This window comes from Papio anubis, chromosome 11, assembly GCF_008728515.1.
Source record: "Papio anubis isolate 15944 chromosome 11, Panubis1.0, whole genome shotgun sequence".
Classification (NCBI taxonomy): Eukaryota; Metazoa; Chordata; class Mammalia; order Primates; family Cercopithecidae; genus Papio; species Papio anubis.
In genome coordinates, this window is record NC_044986.1 from 94,473,022 (window position 1) to 94,490,911 (window position 17,890).

Consider the following 17,890-nt stretch of genomic DNA (forward strand, 5'->3'; position numbering starts at 1 on the left):
TTGTAGGTACCAGAGGCTTTAAATTCATCAGACATCAGTGTTTTAGTCTCTAAGAGATTTTCCTTAGTATCTACTTCATGTAGGCACCCCCGCAACTCCCACCTCCTGCCCCTCAGTTCACTGTTAATGTACTGTGGAGGCCTGTTGAAGTGGTGGTAAAGTGTGGGGAAGAGGATAGTGTTCTGTTAGGATTAAATCTCAGCCTTTTAGTGTTTATGTGTCACTGAGCTGAGAACTTGACAAGTGTCTGTTAGTTTACCCTTTCCCTTAGGCAAGACCAGGGATGTGGAGTCTGGGAGGTGCCCTTTCCTCAGGTCAGATAAGGCTCTGGTAAACCCTTTTAAGTTTTTGTAAGTCTGGGAAGTAAGTCTTTGTTATGATGAATGACTTGGGCTTATTTCATACTAGTTATTTTTTCCCTCCCCTTGTCAGAGCTATGGGAGTATCTTGGCTCTTTACTATAGGAAGCTGGTGTTGTTTTTGGAAGTAAACCCCACAAGAGTATAAGGTCTTTCTTTCAAGACTGCCACTCCTAGAAGTTAGTCATTCTCATCCTAGTCCACACTTAGCCTCCAGCAATTCATTGAAATGACCGTTTAAATGTTCCTTCCAGTTTATAGTTCCAGGGTTTCTGTTCCAGGGAAATAGATCTGTATCACTCTGAATTTGCCTTGCTCTCCAAATTTTGGGGTAGTGGTTTGCCACGTGACTTTGGTTCTGTAATGAGTCCAAGAAATAATTATTTTCAGTTTGTTCAGCTTTTGTCTGATGTTAGAATGAGAGTGATGACTTCTAAGCTTGTTACATGTCTGAGCTAAAATAGGAAGTTCTACAGTTGATTTTCATGTTCATCTTGTATCTTGCCACCTTGCCTAACTCATTGATTTTATGAGTTGTTTTTATATGGTTTATTAAGAACCATACACTTTGCTGAAGTCCTTTTTTTCCCCTCATAATCGCATCGATTTTCCTTTAATACGTATGTCTTGCCAATCTTGAGTATCAAGTTTTCCAGGTCCCTATCATGAGAAAGTATGATCTGAAACTGGGGAGTAGAAATGATAAGATTTTTCTCTATGAGGCTGACATGATGCCAGAAGGAAAAGTGATAACTGACAACCTGATATTTAGGAAGAAGGCCAGAAATCCATAAATCTTAGAATCATGTTATTTTAGAAATGCAATAATGAGTTTTTATCATGATGACCATAAATCTAGAAATGTTTACATTTGTTATATATTTGCTTTTTATGTTGGCATATACATTCGTAGAGAGTTTATTCTTTGCGATGATAAACACATTTCTGGCATTTGAAGCCTAATCTTATATTAATTTGGAAAATTTTATATATGGAACAACTCATCGACCAACATTTCAAGGTGCTGTTATCATAGTATAATGGGTTCACAAAACTAGTTCCCAAATTTGTTGTAGATTTCAGCTTTAGTTCTAATTGAAAACCATTTAAATATTTCCTTTTAGTCTTTTTTTCTAAATTGTGTGGGCTGCTAATAGAGGTGTTTATTGTATTTAAAAAATACAAATGTTAAATATATATACATATATTTACAAAGTAGGAATCATACTGTATGTGCAGTTTCACTGTAGGGAATATGTTAAAAAGTATTATACAAATGGAATTTCAGTTAAGAAGAATGCTTGAGGAATGGGATTTTTTTTTAGGTTAATTGGATTTTCTGGTTAATTCAGGATTAGGTATAAAGTCCTTTTTGTTTTAATATTGGTTAGAGATTTTCCTAAATCTATTTCTACATAGATGGTACTGAATCTAAAAACAAGTGTAAACTGGCTTTGAATAGCCAGTTAATAGTGTCCCCTTTCATCCAAATCCTAGCTCGCTGCTGATAAATCTTTTTGATAAGTCCTCTCTTGCCACACTCCTGGAACCATGGAGTCATTATTTAGCTTTCTTAAAATTTTCTGAAATGCTGCTTTGTCACCAGTCCAGTCTTACCATAGACTTCCTACTTAATTATTGCTTAGAGCATGTCTAAAATTAGGAATCTTAGGTGATTTAGGGCCTCAGTCTTCTTTTAGTACCTATGATTTCTGCTATATAATGGCTTAAATAAGTTTTGGCGAATTAGAAAACCTAATCCTCAGTATTTATAACATAATAGTTTTTGGTAAAATATGCTTGAAGTTCCAGTCATCTTAGAAAGCAGCCTATTTGTAGGCTGGAATTATTTGTCTCTTTGAGCACTGCTATAATTGTTGCTTATTTTACTTTTTTTAAATTTAGGACGATGTGGGGACTGAACTTGGGTTGAAACTGATTTAACTTTTCAGATTTTGGATCTGCCTCTGCTTTGCTGATCCTTGGGTGAGCTACTTAATTCTCTGAGCCTCAGTTTTCTTCCCTCTAGAAATGGAACTCAGAATTGTCATTAGGTTCAAATGAAATTCTGTTGTGAAATGACTTGTGTACCCAGACACAAAAAGAGGTACTTGGTACAATATTAGTTCTATTCACTGCACAGTAATGTGGATACAGGCAGTGTTGGAGAATAGAATGACTAAGCACAAGTATGTATGAGAATTTCATGGCTCTTTAAGATCCCATGGTTTTTTCTGTTTGTTTTAGTTTATATATATTAAAATATACAAAAATCTGGCCAGGCATGGTGGCTTATGCCTGTAGTCCCACCACTTTGGGAGGATGAGGTGGGCGGATCACTTCAGGCCAGGAGTTCAAGATCAGCCTGGTCAATGTGGCGAAGGGCATGCCTGTAGTTCCAGCTACTTGTGAGGCTGAAGTGGGAGAATCACTTGAACCCAGGAGGCAGAGGTTGCAGTGAGTTGAGATCGTGCCACTGCACTCCCGCCTAGGCGATAGAGTGAGATCCTGTCTCCAAAAAAAAAAAAAAAAAAAAGATTAAGAAAATCAAAGAAATCAAAATCCTTCTTAGATTCGTTAATCACAGAAGATAAAATTTTTAAGTGGTTATTGGATTTTTACACTTTCAAAGTTATTAAAAAATTTCTAGAAAGTAGAAAGTAGGATCATCATTTATTTGAGTGCAAAGGTGAGCTTTGTATTATTATTTATTGCAATTATTGGTAAAATTTGTTTTTTTTTTTTTTTCTTGAGATGGAGTCTCGCTCTGTCGCCCAGGCTGGAGTGCAGTGGTGCGATCTCGGCTCAGTGCAAGCTCTGCCTCCTGGGTTCATGCCATTCTCCTGCCTCAGCCTTCTGAGTAGCTGGGACTACAGGCGCCCACCACCACACTCAGCTAATTTTTCGTATTTTTAGTAGAGATGGAGTTTCACCGTGTTACCCAGGATGGTCTTGATCTCCTGACCTAGTGATCCGCCTGCCTCGGCCTCCCAAAGTGCTGGGATTACAGGCATGAGCCAACGCACCCGGCCGTAAAATTTGTTTTGTGTTGTACCTTTTTGCACAGAAACTGAAGTAAGGTCACTTAGATGATTATGTGACTGGCAGAGCATTACTTGAAACAGTTGACAGATGATATTCAGTGGCTTTGCCTTAGAAGGCTAGCTAGCTAATACTTCCAGGTTCTGGGTTTTCTAAATCCCTTTGCCTAGAATGTATAACCTAGTATTAATAGTACTTGATTCTTAGGCCGGGTGTGGTGGCTCACGTCTGTAATCTCTGCACTTTGGGAGGCCAAGGTTGGCAGATACTCAAGATCAGGAGTTCGAGACCATCCTGACCAAAATGGTGAAACCCCGTCTCTACTGAGGTACAAAAAAATTAGCCAGGCATGGTGGTGGACACCTGTAATCCCAGCTACTAGGAAGGCTGAGGCAGGAGAATCATTTGAACCCGGGAGGCAGAGGTTGCAGTGAGCCAAGATTGCACCATTGCACTCCAGCCTGGGCAACAGAGCAATACTCTGTCTCAAAAAAAAAAAAAAGTCCTTTTACGTTCACCTCCCATCCATCTTTTCTCCAAATCAGCTGCAGAATTTCTGTTTTGACCCTTTTCTTTTCTAAAAGAAATTAATCTCTCTTTTTCTTAACCTTTTTTCCCTAAACTGTGATTCTACCTCATGATTCCTAGATGCAGTTTTTCTTATATTTTATATTTATTTACCTTTTTTTTTTCCTGCTTTCATCCTTGTGTATTAGAACTGTTAATTGTAAGTGCTAGAAACCCAGCTGTGACTAGCTTAGACAAAGGGGAATGTTCAGGCCCATGAGACCAAAGTCCAGGAGGGGATTATTCATTTGGGCGTTAGGAATGATTGGAAGTAGGGTCTTGTTCACTGTCAGGATTCTTTTTACCTGTTCGATCTCTCATCTCTGATTTTCTCTCCATGATTCTGTTATTCTTCCAAAGAGATTTTCCTACGTGGCTGTAGACAAGTTCTGGCACCTGCCACGATCACATTCTTAGTTTTTAAAATTAGAGTATCTATTTTTTCTTTCTTTAGTTCTAATTGAGAAAATCTCGGAGAAAGAGTCTGGCTTGGCTTGCCTTGGGACATGTTTAGACTTATGGCCAGGAGCATGATTGGACCCCACCCAAACTGCCTAGGTGGAATTTGAGGAGAAACAGTTCCCCCAGAGAAGTAGCTGTTTGTCCCCAAATAAGGGAGACATGTTGTTCCCAGAGTAAAGGAGAGGTGCCAGGCAGACAAAATAGCAGTTCTGTCATATCCTCTTTTTCTGATAGCGGGTCTCTAGGTCTTCCCACGTTATATGTATTCTGTACCAGGCCAGTCATTGACACCAGCTGCTGTGAAGACCAGGGAGGGAGCTGACAAGGAGTAGAGCACCCAAACTTATTATAGTTCACCATTGGAAGTTTTGAAGATCCAGACTTTGAGTAGAGAGGAATTCTATGTAGTATAAAATAGAAAGGGCAAAATGATATTCCCTTTGAATGAGAGTTTGTGCATGTCTTTCTCTCTCCAGATTGTAAAGTCCTTAATGCCAAAGATTGTGTCCTATTAATCTTTGCCAAACAACCCTTTGACAACAGATAATGTAGTAAATAACTGTTGTGTAGTGAAGGGAATACCGATTTTGATATGTCCACAGTTTGGCAAGGGGTGAACTCGTGATGGTTCTTTTTATGTGTCAACTTGTTTGAGCCACAATGCCCAGATATTTGGTCAAACATTATTCTGGATGTTTTTGTGAAGGTGCTTTTTGTATGAGATTAACTTGTAATTTAGTGGACTTTGAGTAAAACAGATTACCCTCTGTAATGTGGGTGGGCCTCATCCAATTTGGTGAATACCTTGGTAGAACAAAGACCTTCCCTGAGCAAAAAGAAATTCAGCCAGCAGACCTCCTTTGGACTCAAACTGCAACTCTTCCCTGGATCTTCATCCTGCCCCTCTACCCTGCAGATTTTAGATTTGCCAAACCTCCACAAGTACATGAGGTAATTCCTTAAAATAAATACATCTTAAAATATGTCTTTCTGCCTCTGTCTCCCTGTATGTATACACACACATCCTGTGGATCCTGCTGGATCTGTTTTACTGGAAAACTCTTGATTAATACACAGGGTATAGCTACAGACTGCTCTACATTTTTATTATCACAATTATATACTCCAAGAGAAAGGCTTGAAGATCGTATGTAAAGTTCTTTGCCAAAACTTCTCAGCCTAGCTTAGTTCTTGTGCTGGTGTCTGGGCCAGTTATTCTGGTAGCTAGGTTAAGCACTCTGGTTTATCAGAACTGCATTTTGTGTCAGTCCTTTTGTGAGGTGTGCAGAGTAGTATGATTGACAATTTCATCAGAATCACATCATTTGAGGGGGAGAGCAGATAACCAAAGAAGGTAATGGTGGTGATGCTAGTACCCCAAAAAAGGGCAGTCGAAACCAATAAATGTTCATATAGCACAGTTATTTACTGTACATTGGAATATATCTATCTTTTAGAATATGATATCAGTATACTTTTTATATTTCAGAATTCTTGTGTACTGTATAAAGTCAGTTGCATACAAATTTCCATCACATCTGTACATGGATTCTGATACTGGAATATTCATGTGCTTAAATCTATGATTAAAAAAAAAATCTTAGATGTTATGTTTAAAGGCCAAAGTCACAGTGTCATTTGGCTTGGAGTATCAGAAATTTCTCTTTCTCTGTGTACATATGTATATATACACACAAACACATAGATAATTGTAGTATAATTGTAGCAGAGTAGCAGTGGAAAATATGGTTGAGAAACTGGCATAATCCTGATAGAGTCATTAAAAAAATGTGTACATTAAAAATGTTCTGTTTTCACCCTGTTTTCTTTCTAGAGAAGAATTTGCTAATCTAGGTGACATATCAACAAAAACAACAGATGTGCAAAATTTTTTGCATTTTTGTTGAGAAAAATCTCATCTCTATGCATAGAGTATCTTTAGCAGTTGCTTCAGTAAATGCCAAGCAGATGGTTTAAACTCAGAATGACTACTCAAATGATTTTATCACAACAATTACTTTGAAGTCTGTTAAAACAGTCAAGATCAGAATTTTAGAAAACCATGAATGTAGGTTGGTGTACATTAAAGAGGTGTAGGAATAGGCTTCTAAATCAGAAAAATTGGTGTCACACAATCTACAAAAGATTCTTGACTTTTGAGGCCCTCTTTTTGTAAGCTATGGTTGAATAACTGCTTGTCTGTTTTTTTTTTAATTAAAATTTTTTTTTCTTTTTCTTTTTTCTCTTTTTTTTTTTTTTTTTAGATGGTGTCTTGCTCTGTTACCCAGGTTGGAGTGCAGTAGCAGGCTCTTGGCTCACTGCAACCTCTGACTCCCAGGTTCAAGCGATTCTCATGCCTCAGCCTCCTGAGTAGCTGGGCTTATAGGTGTGCACTACCATGCCCAGCTGATTTTTGTATTTTTAGTAGAGACGGGGTTTTGCCATGTTGACCAGGCTGGTCTTGAACTCCTGGCCTCAAGTGATCCACGCACCTCAGCCTCCCAAAGTGCTGGAATTACAGGTGTGAGCCACCACACCTGGCCATTTGTCTGTTTTTATATAGCATAACAGACTGGAATTTGGTAACTTAAAAGTTGTTGGAAAGTAGGCAAAGCAGCAAGGAACTCTTGGTTTTTAATGAGGTGATAGAAAAATAAAAAGCCAGAGGCTATTCTGACTGATAGAGGGAGGGAGGAGGGTATCTTCAGTGTGTCAAGCACTGGATAGGTAACATGTGTGATTGCTTCATAGCTGCTTTCTAAGGTAAAGAGATAATTTATTTTTACATTGAAGAAATAGTTTCCTATTCCCAGGTTAAGAAGTCAAGGAAGTAGTTATACCTTTTAAAAACTACTAAAAATGATTACATTAAAATTTTGTTGCTCTTGTTTGATTGGTAAATTTTACTTGAAAGAATGACTGACAAACTGATTATTCATATTAGGATATTAGACATTTTCTCAAAAATGAACAAAGTAAGCCTATCACTTTAAAGAAAATTAATCGATTTTTGCTTGAGGGAATGGGCACTCTGCTCTCCATGATGTGCTTATTTTACATTGCATGCCTGTATCAAAACATCTCATGTAGTCAATAAATATACAAACCTACTATGTACCCCCTAAAATTCAAAAAAATTAAAAAAGAAAATAATTGATTTTTATTGCATATGATAAAATTCAAGCTTTTTAAAAATTTATCAAGAAATGATGTGGTGGATTGCTTGAGCTCAGCTGAAGATTAGAATTTTGAAAACTTAGATTTGCTGTCATGTGCTTATAGCTTCTCAATCTCAAGACTCCTGATGAATGCAGTGGTGATACTAAAGTTTTTGTTTTGTTGTTTTTAATGTTGTATAGTGAAATGTTTCAACATTTGGAAGATAAGCATAACTCAGTGAATGAATGTTCCTCAAGTAACCAGCATACGATGGGTAAGAGAGCCATTCACAGTGCAAGATAGACAAGTGGGTTATAATGTGAGAAAGTACAAAGAGTTAATTGTTAATGATTTTTAGATTCCACATTGCAATTTATCTTTAAGAAACTACCACTTGTCAAGTTTTGATGGAGTGTCTGAGAAGAATGCTCACAATTGTATGAAAAGGCTGTTAAAGTAGTATTTCTTCCTTGTCCGACATATCTATAAGGCCATTGTTATATACTTCAACCAAAAAAACATATTGCAAAATATTGAATGTAGAAACAGATGTGACAATCCAGGCAATAAAGAGATTTGTAAAAATGTAAAACAGCGCCATTTTTTTTACTGTTTTTTTTTTTTTTTGGAGCGGAGATTAATCACTTTTTCATAAAAACATATGTCAATATGTAACAGGCTTATTTTTAAATGAACTAATAAATAATTTTAAAAACTTAGTTTTGATTTCTGTTACTACATATCAATAGATATGAACTCACATAGATGAATTCTTTGTGAAAATTTGTCAGTTTTAATTTGGAAAGAAGTGGTCTTTTAACCATATATAGAATTAAATTATTTTTGTTTTAGGTGTAAACATATATCCATGTTATAAACTAATATTCACGTATTGGAACTTTTTTTGGCTTAGAAAAAGTTTAGGCCAGGCATAATGGCTGATGTCTGTAGCCCCAGTACTTTGGGAAGCTGACATAGGTGGATCACTTGAGCTCAGGAATTCAACACCAGCCTGGGCAACATGGCAAATCCCTGTCTGTACAAACAATACAAAAAAAATTAACTGGGCATTGAGACGTGTGCCTGTAGTTCCAAATCTCTGGGAGGCTGAGCTGGGAGGATCACTTGAGCCCAGGGGGCAGAGGTTGCAGTAAGCTGAGATCGCACCTGGGTGACAGAGCAATACGTTGTCTCAAAAAAAAAAAAAAAATATATATATATATATATATATGTATATATATATATTTTACATAAGGTCACATTCCTGAAAGGAAAGCACAGTATGAAAATAGTTTCAAGATGTGAAAACCTTGAATGTGCAAAAATGGGAATGAAAAGAAGTGAGACTTATGTCTCCAGTAAGAATGGAAAGAGGAAGGAAAGATTTTGTGTAGTTTCTGGTCAGACTGTTTTAAATATTTTTGTGCTGAAGTTGGAAAATGGAAAGCTTAAAAATATCTCTACTATGTTGGTTCTTCTTCAAGCGTGTTAAACAGTGTGAGAGATACCCTAGTGAGAACTGTTTTCAATACTTTAAGATGAATTGACACCATTTCTCACCTTTTATCTATTTAGCTAGTTGAACTAAAATTTGAAGCAAATTTAGGCAAGGAGATAATTAATGTAAGTCTTAAAAGAGTAGATATTTCTTTTTTCTTTTTGAGATGGAGTTTCGCTCTTGTTGCCCAGGCTGGAGTGCAATGGCACGATCTCAACTCACTGCAACCTCTGCCTCCTAGGTTCAAGTGATTCTCCTGCCTCAGCCTCCCGAGTAGCTGGGATTACAGGCATGTGCCACCACGCCTGGCTGATTTTGTATTTTTAGTAAATACAGGGTTTCTCCATGTTGATCAGGCTAGTCTCAAACTCCTGACTTCAGATGATCTGCTGGCTTCGGCCTCCCAAAGTGCTGGGATTACAGGCGCGAGCCACTGTGCCTGGCCCAAGAGTAGATATTTCTTAATGCAGAGAAACCTTAATCAGTTTTCTTGGGGGACAGAATTTTTTGCCCTATTGAATTTTCCTTAGTAAGACAGGGGTATCCAGTATCTGTTTTTCGTTTGCCACTTACTAGAAGCTTTCACTGTGCTAGATAAAATGCAAAGTCTTGCCTAGTTTCTGCTTTTCTTTCTTTTTAAGAGACAGAGTCTCGCTCTCTTGCCCAGGCTGGAGTGCAGCAGTGCGATCTCAGCTCACTGCAGCTTCCACCTCCCATGTTCACACAGTTCTCCTGCCTCAGCCTCCCAAGTAGCTGGGATTACAGGCATGTGCCACCACACCCAGATAATTTTTGTATTTTTAGTAGAGACAGGGTTTCACCGTGTTGGCTAGGTTGGTCTCAAACTCCTGACCTCATGATTTGCCTGCCTCAGCCTCCCAAAGTGCTGGGATTACAGGTGTGAGTCACCACACCCAGCCTAGTTTCTACTGTTAAAGAGCTCATAGTTTTGTGCATTTCGTTCCACTCTCCAGCATTAGCAAAGAAACATAAAAGTTTATTGGCTCTTTCTTTGAAAAATTTGACTTTTTCAGTCTTTTAGTTCTCTTTATAGTATTATATTTGTTAGTGTGGAATGTCTCCAGGTCATACACATTACTTTTGGAAAAAAAAGTAATTACACCATCAGATATCAGTTGTCAAACTCCCCTAAAATGAAATTATTGGAAAATCCCAGGTAGCAGTTTGGTTAGGTAGGCTCTGGCTACTAAAGTATTTTAAACATAGATGTTTATTCTTAGTTTATTTTCATCTGATTTAAAAACATCTAAACTTTTTGTTTTCCCTGTTTTTTTAAATTTGAAGCACTTGTTTCTCCTATTCTGTGAACACTTATAGTATTCTTAATATGCCAGTTACAAAAATACTTTACACTGTGGTAACAAAAGCATTTTTTAAACACAGCTCTAAGAGACGATTACTAATACTTTTAGTACTTAGTAGGGATAATATGGATAGTGAGTAATAACCAGGACTTTGGAATCAAATAGACCTTTCTGGTTTTGAATCTTAGTTAACAACTTCCTCATGGAGAGGAATAAACTAGGGTATTGAGATGATTCGCAAGATAAGTCAGTCAAGTGCTCAGAGTAAATGCTGAATTAATCAAGTGTTTATTGTTTCTGTTGTTGCTAAAGGAAATTTCATTGCAATAAAATGTTCAAAACTTTGTGGACTTCTATTTGAGACCCCTCAAAAGAGATCTTCAGACTTTTAAGGCAGCAAGCAAAAAGTCTTAAAATAAATGTATACTTTGCATATTGCTTTAGAATTGATATTTTATGTTTTTTTGTGTGTGTTCTGTGTTGGCCTCTTATGTGTCTGTGGGCCCAGGACATTTATTCCTGTTTTTCAGTCTATGGGTATAATGTTGCTGCTTTAGGAAAGTTTTAATTTTTTTTTTAACATGATACTGCCCATTACATGCGTATTATATTTGATGGTTAGTCCTTTGTCAATTTTATTATTCTGATGGAAAACTGATGTGGTACAGCGGGTTTTTTTGTTTTTGTTTTTTAAAAGGAACTCATACAGCATGGGCACATCCTTGTAGTCTCAGACACTCAGGAGGCTGAGGTAAGAGAATCACCTGAGCCTGATAGAGATGGAGGAGGGGAAAGGGGGGGTCACTGCAACTTGGTTCACTGCAGCCTTGACCTCTTGAGCTCAAGTAATCCTTTCACCTCAACCTCCTGAGTAGCTGGGACCACAGGTGTGTGCCACCACACCTGGCTAATTTTTCTTTTTTTTTTTGTAGAGTCAAAGCTTTGCCACGTTGCCCGGGCTGGCCTTGAACTCCCAGAGCTCAAGCAATTGGCCTGTCTCAGCCTCCCAAAGTGCTGGGACTACAGGCAGGAGCCACCACTCCCGGCCAAAACTTGTTTTAATATTTAAGAAGTATAATTTACTTAACAAGTGAACATATGAATATAAATTTTATAGAAACCCAATTGTCGACCTGATTGAAGTATTAAAGGTGGAACTTATTAACAATTTCTGGGGATAGTTTGATACAGATAACTTATGTACATTTAGTTATATTACATGAAGCGATATTGTTAGGCTCTGTTTTCTAGGTAAACATTTTTCTGAGACCATAACAAGACAGGGTATTCAAAAGTAGAATCTGTAGTGTGTTCTTTTTGTTTCAGAAATGTTTGAACCCATTAAATTAAACAAAAATGGGGTTTTTTTTGTTGTTGTTGTTGGTTGGTTGGTTGTTCACTGTGTTGCCTAGCCTGGTCTCAAACTCCTGGGCTCAAGCAGTCCTCCTGCCCTGGCCTCCGAAAGTGTTGGAATTACAGGCATGAGCCATTGCACCTGGGCAAAACAAAAGATTTTTGAATACCCAACTTGAACTAGGGACTTTAAGAGAACCATTACATTTTTCATTCATATTTTGTTAAACATTTTAATCATTTTTTTATTTGCAAAGGCAGAGAAACCACTGATGGAAAAGAACAAAACAACGAAAGCAAAAACCATGGCATATAATTTACTTGAATAGTGAATTATTCGTATACTCATTTAATATTTATTGAGCACCAGCTCTGTACCTTGTATTGTGCACGGTTCGAGGAATATAATGATGAGCGAAGAGCGTATCTTTTAACAGAACCATGTCTATGAATAAATACCTGATACCTAGGTAGAGTAGTATATTATTTCTGTTGCTTCCCTATTATTTCCCATAAGGAAAAAAGTTAGTTTAACTAGATGTTCCCTGACCTCTGGGCATTGTTAAAGGTACTTGCAGAGAATGGCCAGAAACCTTGTAGAAGCATGTAGGCACCATCACTATAACCATTAAGAACTTGGAATGCATAGGATATCCCAATGGGATTCTAGAAGTGTAGCGCTGATGGTATTAGTTATGGGATTTATCTGATTTAAAAATTGCCAGCTTAGTGTCAGCCTGATAGTCTATGTAGTATTGTCTTTTTAGAAAATACTAGAGCCAAGTGTGAGCCATATTAGGTGATTTGTCGGAATGCAGGTAATTAGTAGGATGAGGCAATGAATAGGATAAGATTTGAGGTCAGAGGAGAAATATGTGGGGAAGATTAAGTTAAATAAGTTAAACAATTTTGAAAGGTAGAAATTCTGTATTTAATTTTGTCTATTTGACTTGAGCCGACTACTAATACAATTATGTTTTCAAAATAAAATTTTTCATTTTTAAAGAAGACCACTCAAGTTCTTTGTGATAATTGTATCCATAGTTAAACAAGAGAAATATTCTTAACTTTTTGTTATCATTGTTACTGTTTTGAGAGAGGGTCTCACTCTGTTACCCAGGCTGGAGACCTCTGCCTTCCAGGCACAAGCGATCCTCCAACCTCAGCTTCCCAAGTAGCTGGGAACACAGGTGTGTGCCACCACGCCTGGCTAATTTTTGTATTTTTTTGTTAAGATGGGGTTTCATCATGTTGCCCAGGCTGGTCTTGAACTCCTGAGCTCAAGCAATCTGCCCACCTAGGCCTCGCAGACTGCTGGGATTACAGGTATGAGCCACTGCACTTGGCCTTATTCTTGTCTTTTTAAATAGATATTAAAACTTACAGGTAAATTAACGCTGTTGAAATACACTGTTAATGGTAAAGTGACACTTTGACCTTTGTTCTATTTTTGCATAGCTGAAATAGTTGAAGAAGGTTTCATTTTCTGTTCTTTCTGATGTTATAGAAGGGGACTCTTAATGTTAAAAGGATGAAAATTTGTTATGATTTGAAGGAATTACTTTGGAAGAATGAAGAACAATACATATTCATCTAAGTTTTGTGTACGTGGTTTTAACAAAATCTAGCTTAAAAATTGGGAGAGTATTTTCACAGGGAGAAACATTTTCTGTAAACATTTTCTGTAAAGAGCCAAGTAACAAACATTTTAGGTTTTGTGAGCCATGTGGTCTCTGTTGCAAGTGTTCAACTCTGCCATTGTAGCATGAGAGCATAAGTGCATAGCCAATATGGAAACAAAGGAGCATGCCTTTGTTTCAACAGAACTTTATTTACAAAAGAAGGCAGCAGGCTGGATTTGGACCATAGTTTGCTTATCCCTATACTATAAAGGAATATAGGGAACTGCTGCACTTTTTAAATTTTTTACGCTTTTTGCCTCATTTTAATAAATGTAAAATACAATAAGACATTCAAATACAAAATTGCACAAGCACTGCTATACAGATAATACCTGAGGCTTCTGAAACGGAAGTGTCTATTATGTGATTGCTCAAAAAGCTGATCAGTTAGTGTAAGGAAGTTCTGATATTATTTATTGAAGTAGGTTTAGGAGTTTTAGTATGAAATTATGGAAGTCCAAGATGTTTGAAAGTTGAAAATCTGTGTAAAGGGTCACGGTCTGAACCTATTATGATTGTATTATGATTACAACCTCATTCACGATATCAACGAAAGTGAAAATCGGGTGGTGAATTTCTGCTTTCTTTTTCAACTTATTCTCTGTTTTCCAATTTATTTTTAAAAGAAGGATACTTTTGCCTTTTGTATCTGTGTTTCATAATTTAAAGAAGATTATGTATAACATTTTGTGCAGCTTGGTCATCACTTTTCTAGTCAGGAAGATGTTTTATTTTTTATTTTTGTGAGACAGGGTCTCCTCTGTCACCCAGCCTGGAGCTTACTGCAGCCTCCACTTCCCGGGCTCAGGTGATCCACCCACCTCAGCCTCCCGAGTAGTTGGGAATACAGGCGCATGTCACCACACCAAGTTAAGTTTTTGAAGAGACAGCGCGCCTAGTTAATTTTTTGTAGAGACAGCGTTTCTCCTTGTTGCCCAGTCTGGTCTCAAACTGCTGGGCTCGAGCCATGTGCCCACCTTGACTTCCCGAAGTACTGGGATTATAGGCATGCGCCATCTCACCCAACTGGTTTTAAAATTTCATTATCTGCTAAATATCTTCCTTAAGTGTGTCAGATTTTCTTTCATTATTTTATGCTTATTTTGAAAAGCCTCTTTAAGCACCCATGTCATGTGGATGGTATTGCTAAAACATTCTGGTAATTGTAATGCACACATTGGGATCAAAACTTGTTTTGTAGAAAACTATTTCACTTTTTAAAGTAATTTTTTCTTCATTGGCAGCTTTGTTAATGTAATTTAAATGTGTTTTGTGGAGAAAAATAATCTGTTTATCAGGTACAATAACTTACTAGCCAGCTGTTCTTTATACACAATCAAGTGAAAAGGAGTGTGATCTTTTTGACTTTCCAGCTTCAGATTTAATGACTTAAAATGGGAATTAATAAATGTCAGTCTTCCTCTATTAACTATAGGTAATTAGAAAAATGGTATGGATACTTTATAATAGTATAGTTATTCTGATATATTTTTATTGATACATAGGTAGTTTTTATGTTAGTGTATTTGCTAAAACGGAACATGAAGACTGAAAGCTGGGATAACCAGACTTGTTTCTTCCTCTGATAGCACTTCGTTCTGTTAAAAAGGAACCAGGCGTCTTTATGCTACTTTCAGTATATCTCATTCTAACACGCAACAGTGTCCCAAAAGGAAATGCTGGGCAAGAAGTTAGTAAATCTTAACTGACTTTAGATCTGCCACAGATTTTTCTCATTTGCCTGTTTGATTTCTCCTCGGGATGTTGAGATGCCTGATGAAAAAGAACAAGCATTTTGGGACCAAAAGGAGCTGACAGATGTCTCAAGTGATCTTGGAACAGGATAGTGAGTCTTTAGATGAGGATCAGGAGTTAATTTGACTTATGGAGAAACTGGAGAAACACGTCTTTTGTATTTTAGAACCTTTTCTAAAAATTCTGAACTGAGAGCTAGTTTGGGAGTAGGGTTTGTAACTGCCTTTAAAGGATACTCAAGACCTTGGAAAACAAACTGCAGTTTTAACTAGCACTAACTCTTTGTAGCACTGGAATATACCTACTAGGTGAATTTTTGTTTCCTGCACTTTGAAATATGAGGAGAATGTTTTATATTTCTCTCCCTGGGGATGGGGATATATGAATGAAGGAAGATCAACTAAATTGCTTTTAAATTTAGCTGCTGACTAATTTTTTTTTCTCCACTTTTGGATTAATGGTCTTCAGTGCATATATAAGATGTTGTGGAGTAGAAAACATGTAAAATATTAGTGGTTTTTTTTTGTGTGGTGGTTTTTTGTTGTTGTTTTGAGATGGAGTCTCCCTCTGTCGCCAGGCTGGACTTCAGTGGCGCCATTTTGGCTCACTGGAACCTCCACCTCCCGGGTTCAATTCTCCAGCCTCAGCCCACCGAATAGTTGGAATTACAGGTGTGCGCCACCACGCCCAGCTAATTTTTGTATATTTTAGTAGAGATGGTGTTTGCCATGTCGGCCAGGCTGGTCTCGAACTCCTGACCTCAGGCAATTCACCTGCCTTGGCCTTGCAGATTGCTGGGATTACAGGTGTAAGCTACCGTGCCCAGCCTGGTGTTATTTTTTTAATGATGACCTTTAGAGCAATATGTAAGTTTTATTTGAGGAGTTTCAGAAGAGAAGGGCTCTGGGTACCTACCCAAAGAACTGTAAGCCAGGGACTCAAAAAGGTGTTTGTACACTATGTTCATAGAAGAATTATTCACTATAGCCAAAAGGTGGAAGCAACTGTGTCTATTGATGGATGAATACATCAATAATAATTACACAGACACACACAGTGGAATATTCAGCCTTGAGAAGAAAGGAAATTCTGACACATGCTAAGTGAAATAAGTCACAAAAGAGCAAATATTATGTAATTCCACTTATATGAGGTGCTTAAATTTATAGAGACAGAAAGTAGAATGGTGGTTGCCAGGGACTGGGGAGAGGGAGGATGGGGAGTTAATGTTTAGTGAGTATGGAGTTTGGAGTTTCAGTTTTGCAAAATGAAAAAAGTTCTGGAGATGGATGGTGGTGATGGTTGCACCATGGTGCGAAAGTACTTAATGTGACTGACCTGTACACATGAAAATGGTTAAAATGGTACATTTTATGTTATGTATATTTTATCACAATTATTTAATGAAAAGAGAGAAGTGCTGGGAATGAACAGTGTCTAGACAGGCCTCAGTTTTGTGGAACTTTAGGATGAATTGCCCTTTTAAAGAGGTGGTGAGTTTTTGATCACTGTCATTATAGAACAATCCTATTCTACTTTACTGTACATCCTTCCCTACCCTACCCAACCCTACTTTGTCTTATTCATTAGCAATTTGGAGAACTTGCTTATGGGAACTGTATTCTCATTGTGGCTTTTTATGAGGATTATAATTCTAGACTTAGCGACTACATTTCTGCTGAGACTGAAGCCAAAATATCTGTGACCCTGAATGAACCCTTCCTCCTTACCTACTCTGTATTTTCCGAGCAAACTTTAAGTTTTGAGTATTGACCTCCATGGGTATCGTAAGTGTTCTGTGCTTTTAGAGCTTAGCTAGAGAATTTCTTAAAGATCATTCCAGAATTGTTACATGACTGTAAAATTAATGGCCCTTTTTCTCCGATAAGCATTGTTTTCCTTTTTAATCTCATTTCAAAATAGATGAACTCCTTCTAGAATAAATTAGAAAGTATAGATAAGCAAACAGACAAACCCAGCAGTAATTCCATGACTCAGAAATAAGTGACAGAAGCTTCCATATGGTTGGTCTTCTGTGATTTTTCTGGCAGATACATGAGTATGTGTGTGAATTTTTTTTTTTTTTTTTTTTTGAGACAGTCTTGCATTGTCACCCAGTCTGGAGTGCAGTGGCGCCATCTTGGCTTACTGCAACCTCCGCCTCCTGGGTTCCAGAGATTCTCTTGCCTCGGCCTCCCGAGTAGCTGAGGTTACAGGTGCCCGCCACCAAATCCGGCTAATTTCTGTATTTTTAGTAGAGATGAGGTTTCACCATGTTGGCCATACTGGTCTCGAACTTGCGACCTCAGGTGATCCGTGTGCCTTGGCCACCCAAAGTGCTGGGATTATAGGCGTGAGCACCTGGACTGAATGTATTTTTTTATACTTATGGAGTCCACTATGTATGTCTAACTACCTATTTTAAATACCTCTTGTCTAACAAATTCAGGGCTTAGGTATTTCTTGCCTTGGTATAAAATGACCGTTAAAATGATAGAAAAGCATCTACTTTTAATTTTCTTTCTGATAAAGTTTTCAAGACAGCTTTAAGGAAATAATGCTTTAAAACTTGTAATTACACACTCAGTTTGGACTTAATAAAATAGATTACCCAAGCAGCTGTGTTATGACTTTCTCATGCATACTTGTTAATGAATTGGTACAGTTGTAAGTTAGAAACCCATTTAT

General features: G+C 37.5%; 1 protein-coding gene across 7 annotated transcripts in view; it reads left to right on the plus strand.

The window, feature by feature from the left end:
- ARHGAP12 (Rho GTPase activating protein 12) overlaps positions 1-17,890 on the plus strand; it is a 124,109-nt gene that overhangs the window by 38,135 nt on the left and 68,084 nt on the right. Inside the window, exon 1 of one of the 7 annotated variants that reach the window (XM_017962680.2) lies at positions 11,845-12,583. The exons of the other annotated variants lie outside the window; for them this stretch is intronic. Coding sequence (XP_017818169.1) covers positions 12,578-12,583 — 6 coding nt within the window. The 5' untranslated portion in view covers positions 11,845-12,577. Of the gene's footprint in view, positions 1-11,844; positions 12,584-17,890 lie in introns of those variants that run through there. 7 annotated transcript variants of the gene reach the window in all.